The sequence below is a fragment of the Triticum aestivum genome, chromosome 5D (genome assembly GCF_018294505.1).
Source record: "Triticum aestivum cultivar Chinese Spring chromosome 5D, IWGSC CS RefSeq v2.1, whole genome shotgun sequence".
Lineage (NCBI taxonomy): Eukaryota > Viridiplantae > Streptophyta > Magnoliopsida > Poales > Poaceae > Triticum > Triticum aestivum.
In genome coordinates this window covers 60815681-60842317 of record NC_057808.1, presented here as the reverse complement: position 1 = coordinate 60842317, position 26637 = coordinate 60815681, and the positions used below count along the sequence as shown (strand labels likewise).

General features: G+C 43.0%; 1 protein-coding gene across 1 annotated transcript; it reads right to left on the bottom strand.

Moving 5' to 3' along the window:
- Positions 1–2110: 2110 nt before the first annotated feature.
- LOC123119457 (protein tesmin/TSO1-like CXC 2) lies at positions 2111–10158 on the bottom strand. Its single transcript, XM_044539263.1, has 11 exons — positions 9887–10158; positions 8503–8672; positions 7690–8419; positions 6906–7294; positions 6753–6824; positions 4384–4564; positions 4216–4311; positions 4068–4134; positions 3155–3323; positions 2654–3051; positions 2111–2571 (listed from the first exon to the last, which is right to left on the bottom strand). Exons 1-10 carry the CDS (start codon positions 9932–9934, stop codon positions 2676–2678), a joined length of 2298 nt encoding a protein of 765 aa, XP_044395198.1. The 5' UTR covers positions 9935–10158; the 3' UTR covers positions 2111–2571; positions 2654–2675.
- Positions 10159–26637: the final 16479 nt, after the last annotated feature.

Sequence of the window (26637 nt, the reverse complement as noted above, 5' to 3'; positions counted from 1 at the left end):
TCATTTGTTGCTTCCGAAGCAGCTATGTGCTCCGCTTCACACGTAGATCCCGCCACGACGCTCTGCTTGGAACTGCACCAACTAACAGCTCCACCATTTAATATAAATACGTATCCGGTTTGTGACTTAGAGTCATCCGGATTAGTGTCAAAGCTTGCATCGACGTAACCATTTACGACAAGCTCTTTGTCACCTCCATAAACGAGAAACATATCCTTAGTCCTTTTCAGGTATTTCAGGATGTTCTTGACCGTTGTCCAGTGATCCACTCCTGGATTACTTTGGTACCTCCCTGCTAAACTTATAGCAAGGCACACAACAGGTCTGGTACACAGCATTGCATACATGATAGACCTATGGCTGAGGCATAGGGAATGACTTTCTTTTTCTCTCTATCTTCTGCAGTGGTCGGGCATTGAGTCTGACTCAACTTCACACCTTGTAACATAGGCAAGAACCCTTTCTTTGACTGATCCGTTTTGATCTTCTTCAAAACTTAATCAAGGTATGTGCTTTGTGAAAGTTTAATTAAGCGTCTTGATCTATCTCTATAGATCTTGATGCCCAATATATAAGCAGCTTCACCGAGGTCTTTCATTGAAAAATTCTTATTCAAGTATCCTTTTATGCTATCCAGAAATTCTGTATTATTTCCAATCAACAATATGTCATCCACATATAATATTAGAAATGCTACAGAGCTCCCACTCACTTTCTTGTAAATACAGGCTTCTCCAAAAGTCTGTATAAAACCATATGCTTTGATCACACTATCAAAGCGTATATTCCAACTCCGAGATGCTTGCACTAGTCCATAAATGGATCGCTGGAGCTTGCACACTTTGTTAGCACCTTTAGGTCGACAAAATGTTCTGGTTGCATCATATACAACTCTTCTTTAAGATATCCATTAAGGAATGCAGTTTTGACATCCATTTGCCAAATTTCATAATCATAAAATGCGGCAATTGCTAACATGATTCCGACAGACTTAAGGATCGCTACGGGTGAGAAGGTCTCATCGTAGTCAACTCCTTGAACTTGTCGAAAACCTTTTGCAACAAGTCGAGCTTTGTAGACAGTAACATTACCGTCAGCGTCAGTCTTCTTCTTGAAGATCCATTTATTCTCTATGACTTGCCGATCATTGGGCAAGTCAACCAAAGTCCACACTTTATTTTCATACACGGATCCCATCTCGGATTTCATGGCCTCAAGCCATTTGGCGGAACCTGGGCTCATCATCGCGTAGGTTCATCATGGTCTAGTAACATGACTTTCAGAACAGGATTACCGTACCACTCTGGTGCGGACCGTACTCTGATTGACCTACGAGGTTCGATAGTAACTTGATCTGAAGTTTCATGATCATCATCATTAGCGTGTTGTCGCGTCCGACGTGGCAGGCGTGTCCGGGCGACCCCATATCCGCCCCATATTTGGGCTGGATATGAGGGGTGCTGGTCAGCCCGGCCGTTTGAGGCTCCCGTCTGGGTCAAATTTTCATGACCGGACAGTGACCGGGCGGCCCACCTGGGCATATGAGGCGGGTTTGAGACGCCCAGCTGTAGATGCTCTTAGATTTACATAAAGAGATCATGGATGAAGAGGTGAGAATGGCGTTTTGGATCTCAGCCTCTATGGAGGCCAAATATTTGAAAAAGATAAAAATTCAAAAAAAATCTGAGAAAATTTGCACAAGTGAAGGATGTGGGTGTATGTGTAAAATTTTAGGGTGAAATACATTGAAATGCGACCTCTATAAAAGACAAATTCATGGTTTGGGAGGGATGAATAGTATCATGTGTTAAAAAGTTCAAGTTTTTTTTTACACATCCCTCATTTCAATGTATTTCGTCCTAAAAATTTACACACTTTTGCATTACGCCTTCATCTATATCTGTATTTTTTTCCAAAAATAAATAAATTGTAAATATGAATTTCACGAATTTTGAATTTTGCTTTTGAAGGCCTCCATGAAGCTCAGCCTCCAAAAGCAATTTCTAATAAGAGGTACAGCTGGTTAGCAGGTATTGAATATATGAGACACATGTGACGTTGGATGGAGGGGAGCAAAATTGACTGCACTGGCAAACACATACTCGAAGAATTCACTGCACTGGTAGTGGAATCAGTCAATCAGACATGCTCCCTCCAGTTCATTGGCAAACACATACTCGAAGGTCCAAAATACCCAGAGTTCTTACATATAAATCTTAAAGGTTTCTAACCACAAGAAGTAAATCTAAGGCTCGATGATTTGATCTCAGTTGCAGTTACATAGACAAAAATATATAAATTAATTATACAGATGAACATGGATGTGCAACTCAACAAGGACTGTCTCCACAGGTGTGGATATAATTACTAGCATGCCGAAGGCTCTCGAGGGGGTATTTTGGTACATTATTATTCAACGGTCCACTATAGGATCATGGGATACTATCAGGCTCTAAAAAGAACTGGCGAAATAAAACTCCCTTGGATGTTCATTAAACTCTCAAGGATGAAGGAGCTGATGCAGCTACGAGGCATTGGCCATCTGGGGAATCAAGGAACTAATGAAATGACCTGCATAGGAATAGCTGTTAACTGGATGAATAAAGACTGGAAACTGAATTTGCATCTCGAGCAGAAAAAGATAAAGGTTTACCTCTGACAAATGCTTGATGAATTCAAGGAGCTGGCAAGGTGGTCTTGGTATCCGCGTTATTTACATCACCACCGAGAGAAGGGAATGAAGGGATGGATTTCAGGATCAACTTCCTGCCACTCTTGCAAATTGGAGACAACCCAGTACCAATGCGCGGGGGAGATACCCTCTTTTTATTCGGTGACACGACCTTGACAGAAGTTTGAGGAGATAACCCTCCTTTTAGGCTATCTGATGTACCCACCCCAAACATAATTTCTGCATAGTTTTCAAATGGGGAGAGCAGAGTGTCCGTCTTCAGAGGAGCTTGAGAGTTGCATAGTCGAGAAGGATGTCCGAGGACCTTTGTCGTAGACCGTGGCCTCTTAGAGCTTGAAGGTGGACGAGAAGCCAAGGGTCTGAAGAATAGAAAATTGCCTCAAAGTTCAGTATTTTACCTAACAGTAGGTTCACATTTCATGGTAACATATGTACAAAGCCACAAAGGTGTGACTCACAAACCTGACATCCATAGCTGAAGGTGTTGTCAGTACATTCTCAGCAGGAACTGGATTAGCAGCTGGGCAGATAACGAGCTGATTATTATCATCTTCCTTTTTTTCTTCCTTCACACAAGCACTATTTTCCTCATTTCCCTGCTTAGCTTCCTCAATGCTTAACGGTCCGAGTCCTTCAATGGATAAAAGGACCATCAAAAGCTGGTAGATACTGATGGCTAGTAACAAAATTTCAAGACTTAAACCTCCCAACCTTCTACTTAACAGTAATGGCTAGCACCAAAATTTCAGTGAACTATACAAGAAAGATATGTGACAGTCACATAAGTACCAAAACTTTGGTTCCACCAAGATGATTATCCCTTTTCTTTTCTCATTGGCCTATTTGGTGCTATTGCATTTAAAAAGAAGGAAATGACGTCTTACTTTACACAAATTAAGATCACCCATTCACGAGCTAATCATCATATGTCTTGCCTGTACATTTTCATTTCGAAAATTTGCAGAAGCACACCAATAATGATGCGGTAGTATGGGTGTGATTGTGGTTACTGGTTAGAAGGAAATGATGGCTGGCATAGCCTCTAACAGAAACAGGTTATATTTACAGCAGGCAATGGTCCAAACTAAAACTAAAGCAGCGTAGCCAGGTCTACTAAACTTAATACATGATTCGGAAAAAAAAACTACGCTCATCACATCGTTCCTACAAAACATTGTCAATAGAGCACATTTCAAAGAGAGTAACATGTACTAACAAATCAAAGAACACTTGTTGGGTATGTTTTGCAATTTGGTTTATCTGAAGCAAGTGCTGTCAACCTAAAGGCTAAAGATGAAACTATGCACTGTGATGCATGCAGAAGTTTGCAGATTTATAAGATAAGTGTATATAAAAACAGATAAAAGGAGCTCACCCTCCCTTCTACCAAAAGCATTCTTGCATCCCTCGCATCTGCAACTTATGGAGCATCCCACGCCACCCTTGATGAAGAGTACAGTAAGACAAATTCAGGTAGGCTAACCAGCTAGGTAAAAAATATTAAACCATATAAGAGTATGTACCTGATAGCATTCGCAGTACTTTTTTAGACACGATGACTTCTTACAGTTGCAGCCCCTTTTGTGACGAGCCGAGGCAGGAGTTTTGTTAGAGTACTCCTACAATGTTGGACAAATGGTATGAGTGATGGTGAAGGGAAAGAAAGTTAAATATGAAAGAATGGTTCTTACCCCTAATTCCTGACCAGGCTCAGATGTGCGAATCACTTTAGGAGCAAATGCTAGTGGATTACGAGATTCAATCTGCTCTCGAGTAGATAGAACTATCTCCATGTTGCTAGGCTTATTAAGACAGCCTTGACATGAACAGGGTTCTGAACAGAAGACTCCAGCATGAAAACACTCACAGTAACTGCACGAGAATTAGCCAAGTCATCAATACATCAGATAGAATGCATCATCTAAATTTTTCTGCGTTTTCAGCAACTTTTGGCAACAAAAATTATTAAAAAATCAAACTGATTTGTTAACAAAAGAAGTATAGTTTAACCAGTCAAACCAAATTTATTTCAAATAATAATATCTGCAGTTGTTGATGTGCATATCTAAAAGAAGAAAAAAGAGTCTCACACAGGCATGGACATTTCAAGTACTATTTCTATCTATACTTAAGTATATTTTAGCATTCCCCCTTTATGGCCGTATTCTTGGGAGGCATACTTTGCTACCTCACTAGCTGTGTGGTGCTATGGCAGCGAGTTCGTTATACATATGACCGCAGTAGCTGATAGCTAAACTAACAACCCATACTGGATATCTTCATTTAAATTCCTCTAAATCCTAAGTCAATTGCACTGTACCCTTAGAACGTTTTACACCACTAGTTTAAGTCTTACACAGTGATGAAAGACCAAAATGGTCTTCATGAAAGTGTATAGGGATGACTAGAAGACCAGATGTGGTGATACAGTGAGTGTGGCTCTGTATTAGCCAAGTGCACCACAGCTTTCTGTTTTAGGCTTTGCTCATATTGAGTTATGCTGATTATTATGTCATCAGAAAGGATAGAAGCCTTACAACACGACTAATTATCATGTCAGTATACCACCATCAGTTGCTGTGTAGAACAGGTGAAGGACAGTGAGGCTCAGTCTGTGGTTAATGTGCTGTGCTGTGCTTAACTTTAAGCTGTTGTGGATAAGTCTATACTCTGCAGTAGAACAGATTATAGAGTTGAAAATTATGTTATCCAACAACTGTTATCGTATCCTCGTCTCATATGTTCTAAAGTACAATAATGTATCCATTTGCAACTGGCTTCTTATGAAAAAAGCCGTTAACTAAACACCCAAATATCTAAAAGCAGTTCAACCATATTGCGTCATGCCAAATAGAACCTTAGATGATGCTGGGACTCAAACCACATGGAGCGCTGGAGACTGAGTCTTCACCAATTTTTGCCATAAATGCTACAGTAGTAATTGTGGGTGTTCCAGGCTGAGTCTTCTATTGGTTTGGAAACTAAAACACCCTCCAATATGGTTTTTTTTCTGTGGGAAACCTTCTGTATAAATTGGCAAAACTCCTCACCATATTTCAATTTTGCAAGATGAAGAGAGAGGCCAGCAAGGTGGATATGGAGAGATTTGGATATTGTACGTATAATGTATTGGTATTTTTTAATAAACTAAACTAACTTTTTTCAGCAATAAGATATTTAAAATTATATGACATCTCAAACAATCTGTAGAGATCCAAAATATAGGTCAGGAGTATTTTCCTTTATCAGTATCGCAAAGGTCAAAATGTGCAACAATTACAGGAAAACAATGTCAGTACAATTTTGACAATAATTCAGTCAAAACAAGCATCACTAATGTGACCAAACTGGTACACAGAAAAACTGAAAAATTGAAGAGCTGGAGGACCCGCAAATTCTAACTATTCAGCTACCTGCCCAGCAGAAAGAAAAAAAGAACAAACTTATGTGGCCAACTAACAAGGCTATGTTTATCTTTGTGGTACATTATTCTAAATTGGATGATGTAACTACATGAGATTGAAAAACAACTTTGTTCAAGGCATAACAGGAAAATCTTGCTAAAACCTGTAAAGATTACCATAACTAGACTCTGCAGTCCTCTCTACTAACCCCCCCCCCCCCCCCACTCCCTATGTAAATCCCCTAGACACTGTAACCCCATACTGATTTAATTTAAGGACTGTAGGAAACTCTCCTACAGTCATTTAACGTTCAAAAAAAAACTAGACTCCGCAGCGAATCACAATAAGCACAGAACCTAAAGAAAATGTTGAATATTAACCAGCTCCGAAATGCAGTGATAAATGAGGTAATCATAAGAGGGAGATGACTACAAAAGGAAGCCTAGAGAATCATGTAGAGGCTACAGTAATTTATCTACTACAAAACTTGGAGCAGCTGATACAGCATGATAACCCTGCACACCTGCATCTTCGACCTCAAGTGCATAAACAGCACCAGTACATTTAGAGAACCAATATTCAAACTTGTTCATGTTTGGATTAATATTGTGGCATCCCGTAGATTGAAATCAAAGAGAAGGTACAAGAGACCTTACAGTTTCAAGCATTTTGACTTCTTACAGCTACAACGCTTGCATGAAGTCCCATCACCATCATCAAACTTGTGTCTGCATGGTAATATTGCATTTCCATGATTTGTCCAATAAAATGGTGCCGGTGACATATAATGACGGGCATAGACATTGTACCTTTTCTTCTTGGGACTGCCCTGACCAGACTCATCAGCATTTGCAACCACGATTGCCTGAGAGGAATCTTCATTTGCAATATTTGATTCAGATGTTGAAGAACTGACAGCACAGGGGAAGTTGCTGGCTTGATTTATGGAAGATTGAGCAGCTTGGGGGACTATTTTGTCTGTTGATATTGGGGCAAGGGCATTCAGATGCAAGCCAATACCAGGCAATGCACATGGAGGGGTTCTCACAGGCTTATCACCAGAATTAGTTTTGCATCTGGGGGTAGTTGTATTTGCAGAATGGCGATCCGAGGTCTTCTTGGCAGCTTTGTTAACAGCCCCAGCCTTTTCATTAAAAAGGCAACGCCTGCGCATACCACGCATATTCTGTGACAAGGCCTGCCAGAACAGTAAGAGAAGTTATTCTGCTGTGATAACTGATAAGAACATTGACTCTTCAGCCAGATTAGTGACAGGTAGTAAAAGAACCAGCAATATGCAATGTATGCAAGATTAGATTTATTTTAAAAAATAAAGAGTGCAGAGAGCTAAACCTTAATGCTAAGGTTGTTAAGATATCAACAACAAATTGTCAAAGTGGAAGCAGGATCCGAATAAACTTTCGGTTCTGTTACATTTAATTGTCAATCTTGTAAGATGTAACATCCAGTGTAAATAACCATTATCTCATCCAGTTAGAAAACTAAACACCTAACTATTATTCATCTGTAAGCCAATATGAGGACCATGTCCAAAAAAAATCATAGCAGCAAAGAAGATATAAGTATACATACACTTTGGTCGATTGGTATGTGATCACTGGGCTCTTCAACTGCATTACAGATTTGATCATTTGACACTGACTGACTTTGACAAGCACCAGGGAGCAATTGGGGGGTATAATCTGTCGTGGGCCCTTCAACCGTTCCATCCCAGTAAAGATTTGGATCATGTGCAGCATTGTTGATGTAAGAGCCACTTGGCCCATCGGTCAGCAAGGAATTGCCAGAGAACACATTATCAGCGTTTAGTGTCTCATTCACTAACTGTGTATCTGCCTCACATGGTGGGGCTAATCTCAGCATATCCATACTTGATTCATGTGTAATCAAGTAATCCCCATCATATGCTGTAAATCCATCCTTTTGTTGTTCACATTGTTGGTTTTCATGAACGGTTCTTCCAGGTTGTGATGAGTCGATTTTATCTGGGCCAGTGTGATCAAGGAGGACGCCTTCTAGTTCTATGCTCTCCTGATCTCTAGCAAGATCTTTTTTACTATCAGCATTTTGATTCTTACCACATTCTGAACTGTCACCAACAAACTGGATGGTTTGAGGCAATTTACTTGTAGAGTTTGATCTATTGGCAGAAGAATCCATAGGTCCCTGATTTAGGTGGCAGGTGAAACTGCAATTCTCCGAAACAATGTTTTTGCATTTGATCAACCTAATAGCACTCCCTAATCGAGTTCTAACACTATTAGGAGAGTTTGAATCTTGAGAAAGTTGAACAGAATCATCCCTGGTTAATATGAAAAGACATAGTAAACCTTAAGCCTAAATGGATGAAACTACACACAGGTTACAAAAATAATACAAATTTACCTTATCAGAAGTTTAGATTCCTTTGGTGGATTGACATGGGGTGAGGCAAAGATTGAAGAAACAGGAGCCAAGTCAGACGACTTGAATAGGTGCACATTATGTGATGAGTCTTGAGGTTTAGGAGGTGGTATAGGAGATAGATTATTGATAAAATTGAAGACGGGGGAGTCCTGCAGGTAGGAAAAATCTTATTAGAAAATAAACTACTGGATTATCTTTCGGAGGATTTGAAAGTGCATATATTCATCTCCTCACAGGTATTAAAGTGAGCTCAGATGCACGAAAATGTACATGTTATCCAACTTCGTAAGGTTACAAAATCAACAAATGCAGAGGGTAGGCGAATCCTAAATGTATCAATTATGGATCAACCATAGATTACACTAGCAAACAAACAACTGTCCTTGACATACAGATTATAGACTAGTGTAAATATGCAAAATAACCCAATGCTGCCGAAGAAAATTAGCATGGAGCACTGGCACAATCAAATCCAAAATTTGTAGACCACTAGCACATCATTATTTAACAGAATTAGGAAAGGCCTGGTGAACAGAGTTCTCGATCACAATCAAATGAAATGAAGGGTGAAGAATGTGACAGACATCAGGGCTACAAGTTTCTAGCACCAGGCCAACCGTACACTGGTATCATCATTTCTTATTGGCACAACCATGTATGCAACTATGCACGATCAAGTAGTACGTCTAATAAAACTCTGTCCAAGCTGAAGGCAGAAGATCCCTAGTCGGAAGTATGAATAGCCAGCAAGAACTTCAATTTCCCATGGATATGCCACCAACAATGGAACTAAATCAGCAGGCATTGCTGTAAGGCACGGATCTGAACACCAATTTCCATACTAAACCTCTGTTTCTTAACAATGCACGCATAAGAGCATCTAATACTTGAGGAAAATGAAGAGGATAATCAAAGCAAACAATTAAACCCCGGTATCGGCAATCAAATCTGTTCATTTGATAAGAACGGGCAAAATCCCCAGGGAGGACGCCCATAACATCATGGGAGACGGCATGATTGTTCAGAAATGAAGTCAAACCCCAGCCCCTCTACCACCAGGAAAGGCCCCTAAATCTCACCAATCCAGCATACGCAGAGTGCTAACTACATGCCAGAATGAAAACCCTAATCGCACACCAAATGCATCCCCTTGGACCTAACCCACCCAACGAATCCAAGCACCCGGAACCCCCCGGAAACAAGGGGGGAGCCCACCGCGCTACCAAATCCACACATACGCATCCCCGGGTCGGAGGAGCGAACCGGCCGTCGACCCCCAGCACCCAAACCCGATCCCCCACGAATCGCTCCCCCCACCCCTAAATCCCCCAGAAACAAACAGGGCCCGGGCCGAGACGCGGACCTCGAATCCGGCGGCGGCGCCGGCGCGGGGCCTATCGGGCGTGTCCATCGCTTCTTCCTCCTCCTCCTCCGGCTGCGGCGACCCCCCGTGGGATCTCCCGCATCTGCCTCCCCGCCGCCCCCTCTCTCGCTCTCTCTCTCTCCCTACCCTACTCTACCGCCTCCTGCTAGTGACGAGAGGTGATGAGTGGCATGAGCACCACCGCTCCGCTGATGATGAAGAATTTTTACTGGGCCTTTGCGTTTGTTTTCTTCGACCTAGCTAGATATACTAGTGCTGTACCGCGGGTGGGTACTAGTGCCACTGGTCCGTCCGCGTGGTCGGGTGGGTTGCGTTTTGAGCGGGGGGCGCCCATGGGCGGGAACCCCATTTTTTCGCACTGACCGGTGGGGCGCCGCTGTCGGTGGGTCAAGATGAATGTGTTTCGGCTGGGAATGGGACGGGAACGGGGAACTGGGAGTGTGGGGCACACGACACTTGGCCAACTGGCAAAACAAGATTATTTACATGCAGCCCCCCCCCCCCCACCCCGTTTATTTACTTATAATATAATAATGTCACTGACATGGTTAATTTTCGCTAAAACCTACCAAATCAGTTATGTTGTCCAAAAATAATTTGCTGGCTTTTGGAAGATACGGCGCCGGCTGGCACCTGTGAATGCGAGGTGGACTCTAGCAAGGACGCACCTCTGAATGTGGGTGGACTCCAGCTGGGATGCACCTGCATCCAGCTGGGATGCACCTGCGAATGCGAAGTGCATTCTAGCTGGAAGATCGAGGGAGGCTTCGATCTAGACCATGATGGCGAGTCGTGAGTGGTTCTAACTTCTAATTTTAAGCCAAATATGCTCTTATTACCTTTACGGTGGCCACTTATCGCTTTTTGTTATGAACCCGTCATGGCCTGCGTACGTGATGACTAGGGTGGATGCTTCAAGAAGGCTTGTAGAGCATTGGAGACCTGAGCCCCCACCCCCACCCGGTCGTTTGGATGATATTTGAAAGGATGAGCGTCAAGATCCTTGTTGTAAGCCTTCCTGGTTTGGGCAGACATGTCCTACTCCTTCTAAGTTGACAAACTTGGCTTTTGCGGCATCATATCTGATTCAGATGGCTCGTGACACTCGATGATGATGAGGCAAACCCTGCAGCTCCATGATCGCTTTCCCGCAACAATGAGACCCCATGAGAACAATGAGAACAACGTGTTCCATCCAAGATGCCTTGGCTCAGTGGTTGGGAATGCGGTTGTTGTGCAGCCTAACGACCCGAGTTCAATTCCTAGAATTGACACGTGATACCCAGGGGGTTTTCCTCATTTATTGATGATCAAGCTTGGTGTGTGGTGGAACTACTCATTAAGAAATATCTTGATACTTATTTAAAAAATTCCGAGGACCATGTTTATCTTGGTACTCATATTAAAATGGTTATATGATGCAGAGGCCGGGAAGTGAAAATCTCTCCCATTTTTAAGGGAAGTGAGTTAAAATGGAAGTGAGTCTAGCTCAACTGGTTGGGAGAGTGGATGTACAAACCCAACACCTAAGTTCAAGTCCTCACGGAGACGAAATTAGGTTCCTATTTATTCTTGAGCACCGGCCTTTTCTGAGGCCGGGGAAGTGAAATTCTCCCCCAATTTTTAAGAAAACAACTCAGTTCATCAATGAACACAGTACAGACGTCGTTTCGTCCCGTCTCTCCTGCGAGAGATAGGGCGAAACCTAACGCGCCGCCACCCCAGCCCCCTCGCTTCTCCACCTTCCCCTCGCTGCCGTCGGGCGAAGCCCGGACGGCGTCGGCGGCGGCGGGGATCTCCTTCCTCCTCACGTGATATGCTACGACGCGGACTCGGCACCTTGGTGGGGAGGGCATGTTCTGGCGCAGGATGTGGTGGCGGGGCTGCGTATGTTCACGTCGGGGCGGGATTGGGGTGGCGGCTCTGCGGCGGCTGCGTGGCGGCGGCCAGGCCCGGCAAGCAGGCGGTGGCGTATGACGAGATGTCCAGCGGCGGTTGTTGGTTCTATATCCGGCGTATCTCGTAGTAGGGGTCCTAAGCTAGGCGTCTTGGAGCGATGGTAACATGGACACGGGGTTTTACCCAGCTTCGGGCTCTCTCGCAGAGATAATACCCTACATGCTGCTTTTGATTGTATTCATATGGGTGTAGTACAGAGTATATGTATCTACCACGAGATTGTACTAATGAATATGAGATATCTATTAACTAGCCTGGCCTCGGTTTATATAAGACACCGGAGGCCTAGGGTTTAGGAGAGTCCTTGTCTTGGGTGCCAAGTCTTGTGGAGTCTTCCTTGTATGCGGCAGGGGCTGTCCGAACTGGCCCATGAGTATGCGGCCATGGGGGTCCTCGGCCCAATCTAACTGATCAGGAGACGACGTGGTGAGTACCCCTTAGTCCAGGACACCGTCAGTAGCCCCCTGAACCGGTCTTCAAGTTGGGGACGCTCCTCGATTCTTCCGAACTGTTCTTCATCTTCGGTCGTCGGTCTTGAAAACTAGTTCAACAAATCTTTCCATCTATGATCTTAAGGATCGCCAAAGTGAATCCAAAGAGTTTACACGTCGGGTATCCGAGGAGCCCCTTTAAGTTTCCGGCCTTTATCAATGCCTTGTTATTTTTATGCCACACCTCGGGTTTGAAGTTGTTCCCGGGCGGCAGTGTCCTCTTGCGTCCGAGCTCCAACGCCGGACTGCATTCGAGGTATCTTTTGCAGCCGAGCACCAATGCCGGACCGCTTCCGAGCTCCAACGCCGGAATGTATCCGAGCTCCACCGTCGGACTGTATCCGAAGAGTATTGTTACAGCCGAGCTCCAACGCCGAACTGCATTCGAGGTGTCATAGATCACCTTGGTTCAAAAAAGTTGAAGGAGTTTAGCCGAGCTTAATGCCGGAAATGCCCTCTATGGAGCCAGCCACTGGCGCCCGAGCTTTATGCCGGACTGCTTCCGAGATGAAGCACCACCTTGGGCTTGGGCTGATTTGCGGATTTTATTTCCGATTGATGCAATTTAATTACTGACGAGACATGTAGCCGGTAGCCCTCAAGGTATGTGTCGGCCTAAAATTCCGAGATGCACTTTAGAGGAGATAGTGATCGGCGGACGGACCCTTGAGAGAGGGTTTTGAGAAGTCGTCGTAATATACCAGCTTGATGCCGGATAGGTCCATATGGTACCTATTGTTGTCCAAAGGCGCGTTTGCGCATAGTTCGGTCAAGCCGAACACTGAGCACTTTGAATTTTCTGCCTTGAATAGGCAATGCAGTAGCCCCCGAGACACTGGTCGGGTGGCAACACCGGATCAGGGGATCGATGTACTCCTTTAATATTTGTAAATGATAAGCACGAAGCCCAGTAGCCCCCGAGCCTTAATGTGGGCACGGGTGGCCGAATTAAGGATCGATATCCGAAGTAAAATCACAAATTATGTGTAATGATTCTATGTATCCAAGTACTTTACATCATTAATGCTCGGATCCGCATTGTACAAAACTTTGTTGACCGACCATCGGCTTCAACATCTTCGGCCAGTAGCCGAGGAGTGTTTTACTACTTTATAAAGCCGTTATAAGGGCAAAGATTTATGGAAAACAAGGCAATCCGGCCATACGGTTTTATAAACAAAGGTACACGGAGAGATATGTTATATTACGTTTTAACGTAAGAAACATCTTCCAAAGAAAATAGTCACGCTATCGGTTCCTTTCTTTGGGTCGTCATGCTTATCATGATCATGAAACCTTCACCTCCGATCAATGTGGGAGGAAAATATTGAGGATTTAGTTCAGGGAAAGTTCCCGAACCCTATGGTATTAATGAACCAAAATTTTCACTTCCGTTGTTGTCGACCAATGTGATCCTTTAAGATTGCTAGCTTTCGGCTTCACCCAGTCTGAGGTACTTACTCGGATGACCCGGTAGTAACAATCACAGAGGTGCTCCCTTTACCACCTAGCCGAACAATCGGGAACGTAGGGGTAAGCATAGGAGCCAGGCAACCCAGCTTGGCCAAAATCTTAAGTCAAATTGATGCATATTTATGGCTTTATAACGATGATTACGGAAGGCAGCCCTTGTATATTAAATATAAATGCCGATGATATGTTTATTTTGACTCCGTTGCGGCCGTTTATCAGTTGAAAGTGGCCCATCATCGGCTTCTACCCCTTTGTAGATACTACGCAGGGTGTTTCCGCAATAACAAGACAACCCTTAGCCGATGTCTCGGTGCCCGAAGGCGGCTGTGTTAGCGGAAATGAGGCAATCAGATATGCGGGCTTTATAACTTTCACTTAGTCATAGGAGCTTAAAGTTGGGAGGCCAGCTACTAGCCCCTGGTTAATGTTCGGCGACAACCGAGGTCAAGCCGTAAACACGTTGACCAATGTTATCAACGACCCGTCATTTAACACGGGTTGACCTCTATCGATCTTATAGTTCAATACAGTCATCGGATCGCTAACCAGTTTACGCTTATTGTGACAGTCAATTTTCGGCTTTCTCCACTGAGGTGCTTAACCATGCGAGCTGGAAGCACAATCGCAGTGGTTCTCCCTTTGCACACCTAGCCGAACAAAGCGGAACGTAGGAGGCAAGCACAGGAGCCGGGCAACCCAACTATTGACCGAAGACACAATTCGAAACCGATGCATATATAGTAATGTCCGAGAATGTTTTTGCCGAATATCTAAAGGTGTCCGGCGTTGCACTGCGAGACTTATGCTGGAAACACACAAATAGTTTAAAAGTGCCATAGGCTTGGAAAAACCAAAAAATTCAGTAAAAACTTGACGTCCGAACTAGATCAAGTGTTCGGTGCCAATCCGAAAATTGGTCTTTGGAGAGAAAAAAAATTGTGCTTCTGCCGTGCTTTAACATGACACATCCTATCTCAAAACTTCAAGCGGGTCAGCCTACGGCTTCAAGCTCCTGATCCCGAAGGCGGAGTGCTTCTCCGAGGCCGGATTAGCAAACTAAACTCGAGCGGCTGTAGAGAGAAGCTAGGCTATCCGGCTATTGACCATGCACTCGAGTCGAAAAAGGAGCGGTAGAAAAAGACTTTGCAACGACCAAGAAGAAAACACTTATTATAAAACAACTCATATAAATTTAAGAGCCCCCAAGTGACTTGGGTAAAAGAATTTTATGTATAATGATTATATGTACCGAAGTACTTATATCATATCTGTGTTCACCCGAACTTTAAACGCGTCTTAACCGACCGTCGGCTTCTCCCTCTTCGGTCAAGGACCGAAAAGTGTTATGTACTCCACCTATCGAGAATATCAACGGTGTTTCCGATAACCAGGCAATCAGGCCATAAGGCTGTAACAGACAAAGCGCGCTCCGGGAACTTATGCTATATTACTGACGAAGTGTAAGAAGCATCTTCGAAGAAAATAGTACCTCCACCGATACCTTTCTTCGGTTGCTCATTGTCACTATGAGACTTGTGCAATGGATTTTTTGTACTCATGAGTTCCGTTGTGTGCCGACCATGATTGAAAACAATAAGAGCGCTAGCTTTCGGCTTCACCCAGTCTGAGGTCCGAGCTCGAATGACCCGATCGTGATAATCGCAGAGGTGCTTCCTTTACTCCCTAACCGAACAATCGGGAACGTAGGGGTAAACACAGGAGCAAGGCAACCCAGCTTGCGGAACACTTAAGTCAATATGGTGCATTGGCGTAATACACGAACAAGAAACGAAGCCGTACAAGTATAATCATATGCAAAAGGAAAAGCTTCATAAAGGAAGCCACCAAGTAGACGGGGTATTTGAATTTGTGTGTCACAAACAAAGTTTTGACAAGGAAGTTTTTCACATACAACTTTTTGCCAAAAAAGTATAATGCTTTGGTCGAACCGAACAAAATTTAAAATTGAAAATTCTGAGCATACAAGCGACTTAGCTGGTTAATGTGCTTGGTGTCGATGCACGACCCGAGCTTACGGCAGGACAAGGTCCCAGGCCCCAAGCCGGTCCCGAGGTGGCGGGGCGAAGAGCTCGGCACTCTGAAGTGGCGACATAGCACGGCCAATGCAGGCCCGCAGTGTGACGCCGAAGTCCCCGTCGTGGGTTAATGAAGTGATGACGAAGCCCTCGGTCCAGCCGAGGTGACGTGGTACGTCGGTACGCAGAGATGACAGCGCTGCCCGATCCGGATCCTTTATCTGTGCACAGAAAATAGTGCAAGCCGGAGATAATAGGAATAATAATAAATTTTAAAAAATGTTGCATAATTAATAATTTATGCAAAGTGAGTAATAAAGACATATGGCCTGTGTGCCGAACACTCGATGAGGTAGAGCTCTCTCAACGATGCCGAAGTCCCCGAGGCAACAGAACACGTCGGTATGGCAACACGACCAACAAGGTGATCACGCGAGCCGATTTACGCTGATTGGGACGACGGCGTCGGCTTGCCGAAGAAACCACGTGACGTAGTCGAAGTCCATTACTGAACCACCATGTGACCGTCGTTAATGCGACCACCATTTGATAGACCTGCGTACAGATGAAGGAACAAACCAGAGTAATAATTCCTTGGGAAAAATAAACCCAAACAAGCAAAAATTACTAGGATAAATAGCACCTGGTTTATTTGTTGTAGCAATCCGAAGAAAGGTGAGTCCCAAAATTGGGACTCGATCCGCACACCCATTGCCTGATGGGCGATAAAGCGACGGCATGGCGATGCTGGAAAAGGTTGGCTTGCCGAGACAAAGCCCTCGGTCCAGCTAACGTGACGAAGCTGGTCGGCTGGTGACGCCGAAGTCACCGGAGTATGTTGATGAAGAAATAGCCGAGTCCCCGGTCCAGTCGAGGTGACGGAGTAGGTCGGTGAGGAGACATTGCAGCTGCCATGTCAGCCGAGGTGTCGAAGTAGGTCGGCGTGATGGACATCGGCTTGAAGAAGCAACAGTGCGGCCATGCAAACGCAGGTCGTGACTTGTGATGCGGTCAATGCCGGCTTGATGAAGTGATCATGCGGCGATGCCGGTGTGCCCGCTCCGTGTAATCCGTGGGGCAGCAATGTTGGTGATGATTTATCCTTCGCGATGCCGAACTCTTGTTCGGCTTTCCGAGATGATGATCGAAGAAGTTGAGCTCAGTCAACAAAGCGGCGACGTGTCTAGCGCAGGTCGGCAGCCGTGGAGCAATATTGCCGGATTGGTTTGACACCAGCGTGATGGTGAAGATTACCTCGAAGGAGGCTTAAAATTTTATGGGTACGTGTTTAAAAACAACGCACAATACCCTAGAAAAAAATTCCTTCAAAAGGGTTGTCCAATGTTCCGTTCATGAAGAAACATGAACTCGGGTTGGATTCGTATTCGCGCAAAAAACAGATCCAAAAATTTGTCCACTCATCGGAAGGTTCCCGGAGTTTGAACCGTCGGATCGAGCTGAAATTTGGAGGGGTGGTAGATATGGGAATTCCACAGCAGATGAACGGTTGGATCTTCCAAAGGACCTCCGAGCTGGGCTCTGGAGACCACACCCTAAACTCGTCCAGATTCCCGTCCGGATTTGACAGGGCTCCGGTATATCATAGATTGCCAGAGATTCCTCCATCGGAACTCGGCGAAATTTGGCATGGTTGTTGTACACTTAATCTCGCACAATTCCACTGAAGGAATTGTCAAAGCGATGCTCGAGGAGGTGGTGGCAGCGGATACAAGTTTGCTGTTCGGAAAAAACAGCACGGTCGCCCGAGGGCAATGTTGACGTTGAGCCCCCGAGCTCCATGGATGATTCTTCCATGATCATGATAGAGATCGGAGTTGATGTTGACGAAGGCCCTCGTCCGAACATGATGATCGGAGATAGGGCACAGTCCTTGGCTAAGCCAAGGTGACCAGTCGAGCCGGCGACAAAAGATGCCGACATCGACCATAAAGCTCGGCTCCGATGCGTAGATCGCGCCGGAGACGATCCGAATTCCCATCGCCCCGTGGCGACCGCCAGCAGGCTCTCAATGAAAGCACCAATGTCGGTTCTATATCCGACGTATCTCGTAGTAGGGGTCCTAAGCTAGGCGTCTTGGAGCGATGGTAACATGGACACGGGGTTTTACCCAGCTTCGGGCTCTCTCGCAGAGATAATACCCTACATGCTGCTTTTGATTGTATTCATATGGGTGTAGTACAGAGTACATGTATCTACCACGAGATTGTAGTAATGAATATGAGATATCTATTGACTAGCCTGGCCTCAGTTTATATAAGACACCGGAGGCCTAGGGTTTAGGAGAGTCCTTGTCTTGGGCGCCAAGTCTTGTGGAGTCTTCCTTGTATGCGGCAGGGGCTGTCCGAACTGGCCCATGAGTATGCGGCCATGGGGGTCCTCGGCCCAATCTAACTGATCAGGAGACGACGTGGTGAGTACCCCTTAGTCCAGGACACCGTCACTCAGTCCGCTGGAGAAGAAGCTTTTGTTCGGCTCAGCCGGACATGAGTGCTACGGTTAATTAATTATACCTCTAGCATGTTGATAGCATGCCTTCTACTATTTTGGAAGAGTGTCAACTTTAGAAAGTAATGATCCCACTATTTTGGAGGATGTTGAATCTTATAATATTTATGAAATTGGATTTGGAGAGGTCATGACTTTATTTAGTGATGAGTCCACTATCTTGGAAGAGGTTTCAATCGATTATGATGAGAACAAAGTTGCTACTTATGATGATTATTGTGATGAAACTTATGCCATAAAAAGTAGTGACGATTATATTTATACAACTTGTCATGATTATGATTACCCTTTTTCTGAACATTACTCTTTTAATGTGGAAACAATTTATAGTATTCAAGTCTCTTATGATACCCCCACTATTCCGAATGAGAATAAATTTGCTTATGTGGAGAGTAGTAAAATTTCTATGCAAGCAGATCATGAAAAGAATGCTTTAGGTGCTGGTTATATTGTTGAATTCATTCATGATCCTACTGAAAATTATTATAAGGGAGGAATATATGCTTGTAGGAATTGCAATAATATCAAGTTTCCTCTCTATGTGCTTAAAGTTTTAAAGTTATGCCTGTTTTGCCTTCCTATGCTAGTTGATTATTGTTCCCATAAGTTGTTTGCTCACAAAATCCCTATGCATAGGAAGTGGGTTAGACTTAAATGTGCTAGTCATATTCTTCATGACGCTCTCTTTATGTTTCAATTCTTATCTTTTATGTGAGCATCATTGAAATCATCATTCCTAGCTAGGGGCATTAAACGATAGCGCTTGTTGGGAGGCAACCCAATTTTATTTTAGTTTATTGCTTTTTGGTTATGTTTAGTAATAAATAATCCATATATCTTTGTTTATATGTGGTTTTATGTTTTAATTAGTGTTTGTGCCAAGTAGAACCTTTGGGAAGACTTGGGTGAAGTCTTTATGATCATGCTGTAAAAAACAGAAACTTTAGCGCTCACGAGATTAGCTAAAACTTTTTACTGGAGAGTGCTATTTAGTTTATTATTTTTTCATATGATTACTATACAAATTACTCAGTTCCACCAATTTATTTAAGAATTTTTGGAGTTCCAGAAGTATATGTTTGATACAGATTACTACAAACTGTTCTGTTTTTGATAGATTCTGTTTTTCGTGTGTTGTTTGCTTATTTTGATGAATCTATGGCTAGTAAAATAGTTTATAAACCATAGAGAAGTTGGAATACAGTAGGTTTAACACCAATATAAATAAAGAATGAGTTCATTACAGTACCTTGAAGTGGTGTTTTGTTTTCTTTCTCTAATGGAGCTCACGAGATTTTCTGTTAAGTTTTGTGTTGTGAAGTTTTCAAGTTTTGGTGAAAGATTTGATGGATTATGGAACAAGGAGTGGCAAGAGCCTAAGCTTGGGGATGCCCAAGGCACCCCCAAGATAATCTAAGGACACCAAAAAGCCAAAGCTTGGGGATGCCCCGGAAGGCATCCCCTCTTTCGTCTACTTCCATCGGTAACTTTACTTGGAGCTATATTTTTATTCACCACATGATATGTGTTTTGCTTGGAGCGTCTTGTATTATTTGAGTCTTTGCTTTTTAGTTTACCACAATCATCTTTGCTGTACACACCTTTTGAGAGAGACACACTTGATTCGGAAATTATTAGAATACTCTATGTGCTTCACTTATATCTTTTGAGTTATATAGTTTTTGCTCTAGTGCTTCACTTATATCTTTTAGAGCACGGTGGTGGATTTGTTTTATAGAAACTATTGTTCTCTCATGCTTCACTTAGATTATTTTGAGAGTCCTACAAAACAACATGGTAGTTTGCTTTAACAATAATAGGCATTCAAAGAAGAAAAATTCTTATGAGTGTGTTGAATACTATGAGAAGTTTGATGCTTGATAATTGTTTTGAGATATGAAGATGGTGATATTAGAGTCATGCTAGTTGAGTAGTTTTGAATTTGAGAAATACTTGTGTTAAAGTTTGTGATTCCCGTAGCATGCACGTATGGTGAACCGTTATGTGATGAAGTCAGAGCATGATTTATTTATTGATTGTCTTCCTTATGAGTGGCGGTCGGGGACGAGCGATGGTCTTTTCCTACCAATCTATCCCCCTAGGAGCATGCGCGTAATACTTTGCTTTGATAACTTGTAGATTTTTGCAATAAGTATATGAGTTCTTTATTACTAATGTTGAGTCCATGTATTATACGCACTTTTCCTCCTTCCACCATTGCTAGCCTCTCTAATACCGCGCACTTTTCGCCGGTATCATACACTCACCATATACCTTCCTCAAAACAGCCACCATACCTACCTATCATGGCATCTCCATAGCCATTACGAGATATATTGCCATGCAACTTACCACCGTTTCATTTACTATGACACGCTCCATCATTGTCATATTGCTTCGCATGATCATGTAGTTGACATTGTATTTGTGGTAAAGCCACCGTTCATAATTCTTTCATGCATGTCACTCTTGATTCATTGCATATCCCGGTACACCGCCGGAGGCATTCACATAGAGTCATATTTTGTTCTAAGTATTGAGTTGTAATTGTTGAGTTGTAAGTAAATAAAAGTGTGATGATCATCATTTTTAGAGCATTGTCCCAAGTGAGGAAAGGATGATGGAGACTATGATTCCCCCACAAGTCGGGATGAGACTCTGGACGAAAAAAAAGAAGAAGAAAGAGGCCATAAAAAAGAAGAAGAAAAGGCCCAAATAAAAAAACTGAGAGAAAAAAGAGAGAAGGGACAATGTTACTATCCTTTTACCACACTTGTGCTTCAAAGTAGCACCATTATCTTCATAATAGAGAGTCTCCTATGTTGTCACTTTCATATACTAGGGAATTTTACATTATAGAACTTGGCTTGTATATTCCAATGATGGGCTTCCTCAAAATGCCCTAGGTCTTCGTGAGCAAGCGAGTTGGATGCACACCCACTTAGTTTCTTTTATTGAACTTTCATACACTTATAGCTCTAGTGCATCCGTTGCATGGCAATCCCTACTCACTCACATTGATATCTATTGATAGGCATCTCCATAGCCCGTTGATACGCCTAGTTGGTGTGAGATTATCTTCTCCTTTTTGTCTTCTCCACAACCACCATTCTAATCCACCTATAGTGCTATGTCCATGGCTCACGCTCATGTATTTCGTGAAGATTGAAAAAGTTTGAGAACATCAAAAGTATGAAACAATTGCTTGGCTTGTCATCGGGGTTGTGCATGATTTAAATACTTTGTGTGGTGAAGATAGAGCATAGACAAACTATATGATTTTGTACGGATAACTTACTTTGGCCATGTTATTTTGAGAAGACATGATTGATTTGTTAGTATGCTTGAAGTATTATTGTTTTCATGTCAATATTAAACTTTTGTTTTGAATCTTATGGATCTGAATATTCTTGCCACAATAAAGAAGATTACATGGATAAATATGTTAGGTAGCATTCCACATCAAAAATTCTGTTTTTATCATTTACCTACTCGAGGACGAGCAGGAATTAAGCTTGGGGATGCTGATACGTCTCCAACGTATCTATAATTTTTGATTGTTCCATGCTAGTATATTATCTGTTTTGGATGTTTATGGGACTTATTAAACACTTTTATATTATTTTGGGACTAACCTATTAACCCAGAGCCCAGTGCCAGTTCCTGTTTTTTCCCTTGTTTCAGTGTTTCGCAGAAAAGGAATATCAAACGGAGTCCAAACGAATGAAACCTTCGGGAAAGTTATTTTTGGAACGGAAGCAATCAAGAAGACTTGGAGTATACATAAGGGAAGCAACGAGGAAGGCACGAGGCAGGGGGCGCGCCCACCCCCCTGGGCGCGCCCTCCACCCTCGTGGGCCCCTCGTGTCTTCCCTGATGTATTTCTTCCGCCTATATATATCCATATACCCTAATAACTTTGGGGAACATAATAGATCGGGAGTTCCGCCGCCGCAAGCCTCTGTAGCCACCACAAACCAATCGGGACCCTGTTCCGGCACCCTGCCGGAGGGGGGAACCCTCACCGGTGGCCATCTTCATCATCCCGGCGCTCTCCATGACGGGGAGGGAGTAGTTCACCCTCGGGGCTGAGGGTATGTACCAGTAGCTATGTGTTTGATCTCTCTCTCTCTTTCTCTCTCGTGTTCTTGAGGTGATACGATCTTGATGTATCGTGAGCTTTGCTATTATAGTTGGATCTTTATGATGTTTCTCCCCCTCTACTCTCTTGTAATGGATTGAGTTTTCCCTTTGAAGTCATCTTATCGGATTGAGTCTTTAAGGATTTGAGAACACTTGATGTATGTCTTGCCGTGCTTATCTGTGGTGACAATGGGATATCACGTGATCCACTTGATGTGTCTTTTGGTGATCAACTTGCGGGTTCCGCCCATGAACCTATGCATAGGGGTTGGCACACGTTTTCGTCTTGACTCTCTGGTAGAAACTTTGGGGCACTCTTTGAAGTACTTTGTGTTGGTTTGAATAGATGAATCTGAGATTGTGTGATGCATATCGTATAATCATACCCACGGATACTTGAGGTGACATTGGAGTATCTAGGTGACATTAGGGTTTTGGTTGATGTGTGTCTTAAGGTGTTATTCTAGTACGAACTCTAGGGCTGTTTGTGACACTTATAGGAATAGCCCAATGGATTGATTGGAAAGAATAACTTTGAGGTGGTTTCGTACCCTACAATAATCTCTTCGTTTGTTCTCCGCTATTAGTGACTTTGGAGTGACTCTTTGTTGCATGTTGAGGGATAGTTATATGATCCAATTATGTTATTATTGTTGAGAGAACTTGCACTAGTGAAAGTATGAACCCTAGGCCTTGTTTCCTAGCATTGCAATACCGTTTACGCTCACTTTTATTACGTGTTACCTTGCTGTTTTTATATTTTCAGATTACAAAAACCTATATCTACCATCCATATTGCACTTGTATCACCATCTCTTCGCCGAACTAGTGCACCTATACAATTTACCATTGTATTGGGTGTGTTGGGGACACAAGAGACTCTTTGTTATTTGGTTGCAGGGTTGTTTGAGAGAGACCATCTTCATCCTACGCCTCCCAAGGATTGATAAACCTTAGGTCATCCACTTGAGGGAAATTTGCTACTGTCCTACAAACCTCTGCACTTGGAGGCCCAACAACGTCTACAAGAAGAAGGTTGTGTAGTAGACATCAGTGTGTTCCGTGTGGGGCGTCGGAGATGGCAATGGGTGGGATGTGCTGTCAACATATAGTAGGCCTTTGCCCAGATACAACCTCCCCTCTCTCTAAAAAATAGAAAATACTACCTCCCCTAGAACGCGACCCCCTTTTTCTCGTTGATCCCACGCAACCTCTTCATCTCGCTCGCTCTCCCCTTTCTCCGTTGCCCCAGGCCGCCACATCCCCCTCCCGTCAGCGATGGAGGCCCTGCAACCCATGGGACAGTGACGGTGGCCTCACGGGGGTGGCCTCGTCGACAACCTCGACTGTGTGGATGAACCAACGTTGGTCGGTGTGCCCGGCGACAAGTTCCCGTAATTGTTGGTCATTGCTACCTAGACCAGATCGAAGCACGACAAGGTCGCCTGTCGACCAACACCTCCTACAGTCTAGATCCGCCACCACTAACCTTGCGTGCAGGGAGCTCCTTTCCTTTCTCACCCCTTGTATTTCTCTTCCTTTGTTTATTCTCCTCTGTTTCTGCCGTGGTGTAGCAGACCATGGAGGACTACTGGAAGCGCACTTCGTGCAGTCGCCGGCTTGCGCATGGACAAAGAGGACGGGATTAAGATGTCGGAGGCCATGGATGTTGGAGCCCACAATAGGTGCTTGGCTATACACTTCTTTTCTTCTCCTCCCTGCAAATGTGCTTATGTTATTTTGTTCTTCACTAGCAGAATGTTCATCTATAACAAGAATGAAGATAGTTCCCGCAAAAAAACAAGAATGAAGATAGTTCATCAGAAAATCAAGCGAGGACATTGAGAAAAGGGGATTCCTTCTCCTTTCTCCCTCTCTATCACTACTGATGATCACATGTTTCCCTCGATTTTTAGTTTATTTTGGTTATCCGTGTCATCGTGTGCTTTCAGTTATATTGTTTCCTAAACAAATAACAAAAGTTAGTAGGAGTTATGTCTGATCATATCTGTTTCATGTGTTTGTTGTTCACACTGGTGGAATTTTCTAATGTTGTTTGTCTCAGGTTGTTCATCTCAGATTGTGAATTTTATAATGTTGTTTGATAACAGATAAGTTTTCCCAGACAACTTCCATGGGCAGATTGTCATTGACTCACTTGGTTCTGCTACTTACTGGCATACTTTTACTACTTATTAAGTGCTAAGAACATTTTGAATTAACTGAAGGTAGCTTGCTTCTGTTTTATGGTACATGCATACTAATTTTAGCTGACAGAAAATGTGCTTTGTCAGCATGAAGGTAAAAGATGGGAAGGTATAATGCTCACGGGCCTCAGTGATACTATCATATAGTGATAACTGCTGCAAAGTTCATATAATGGTCCTTGTTTCTTTTATTGGAATATTGACATTGTTTTCAAAGATTCAATTTAGTTGGATTGAGTTTGTGTTTTAACTTTCTAACATGTGTATGCAGATGAACTAAGAATTAAAGGTAGTATTTATTTAAAGTTTCTTTTTCCATTGAAATGTGCAGTTTTACACATTTCTATGCCCCTTTTCCTATTTGTGTGCATCAAACAGTAGAAATCAATGTTAATATTCTTTATCTGCGAGCTAACTGAGAGGCATTTCCTTTTTATGTCTAGCTGAGAGTTTAATTGTCACAATGTAATCTAGGGAACTAAGCCAGGAGAATGGGATTTCACAGGGTAATTTAATTATAGCCTTTGCTTGCAGTTTCCTTCTCTACATTAGGAGTTTCAGTTCTGCAATTGTTTCTCTCTGGTTTCATAAAGTTGTGTATTTTCTAAATATACGATTGCTAGTTTCAGCAATATATCATGTGTCTACCACAACCCAGCAAGCAAGGGCTTTATCTATGTCTTTTATTTGTTGTATCATAAACATCATCTATGCTTAGTTTGCACATATTATGTTGGTACTTCAACGGCGTGGTATATCTCCCACACCATCAGCTCTTTCCTATAAGGATCCCAAAACATGGATTAGTGGTATGCAGCTGAAGGAGTTACACTTAGATCAGTTGTTGAAGGAAACCATATGTTATTGTTACACATTTCACCTGTGTTCATGAATAGAAACTAAAATGTGCATATATTGCAGTCTTATAATTGTTTTGCTGTCATCTAGACTGTACCAAATATGCAATTTTGGGAAAGGTCTAAATTCTATTAAAAATAGAAATGGTATGATGCATACTATTTAAACTTATAAATGAAGCAACAGATCTGCTTCATTTTCTTTTTTCCCCTTCTACAGCTCTACACTTGTATCCAGAAATTGATGATGTTACAGGAAATAGCCTCGAAATTTCTAGACTACCTGCTTCAATACAGAACTTTGGGTTAACGCTCGGATAGTTATTTTATTTATGCAGGGAAAATTACAATGCATGTCCTTTTTTTGTTGTCAGGAATTGTTTTGTTTTATGATATGGATTTGTGTGTATTTTATCTCATCCGATATCAAACTCATAATGATGAACATCTTATCTAAACTCGTCATACTTCTCTTTCTTGCTTCAGGTTGGGAAGCAGTCAATTGGTGACCATCAAACGTGTCGGAACTTCCAAGCAAATGTCTCTCTGTGGCTAAAATAAATCGGTTTTCCCCTCAAGTCACTAAACTGCAATGCGTAGTTGGTCGGTCACTGTCAATTGGATTCGGGAATTGAAATGTCTTGCCATTTTACAATTCTTGTTTTGCTTCACAATCTTCTCTATTAAATAAACCTGTTAGTATCTATGAAACAACACCTTTTAGTATCTATGAAACTAGTACGTTTGCTCTGCTTTATAAATGAACACTTATCTCCTGCAGTTTTTACCGTGTCTTATATTTGAAGTGCTATGCTCATCTGACAACTTTTTTTTGCTGAATTACACATGTTGTCATAAGACATTAACAAATACGAAAGCTTGATTGGTGCGCACAATTTTTCCTCAAGAGGCGCCACCACTAGTTATTACTGAGGTGGTAGGACTGCTGGATGTCCCACGCTTTCGGCGAAAGGAGGTACTACTAGATTACAATTTTCTCCATTCTCGGCGGAGGAGTGCGAGAGCAGTGAAAACACG

Excerpts from the sequence above, each read along its gene's own strand:
- LOC123119457 (XM_044539263.1), bottom strand. The coding sequence starts at position 9,934 with ATGGACACGCCCGATAGGCCCCGCGCCGGCGCCGCCGCCGGATTCGAG. Across the intron at positions 8,420-8,502 it reads GAATCTAAACTTCTGATAAG|GGATGATTCTGTTCAACTTT; the intron begins GTAAATTTGTAT and ends CATATTAACCAG. Across the intron at positions 7,295-7,689 it reads ACATACCAATCGACCAAAGT|GCCTTGTCACAGAATATGCG; the intron begins GTATGTATACTT and ends CTGTTCTGGCAG.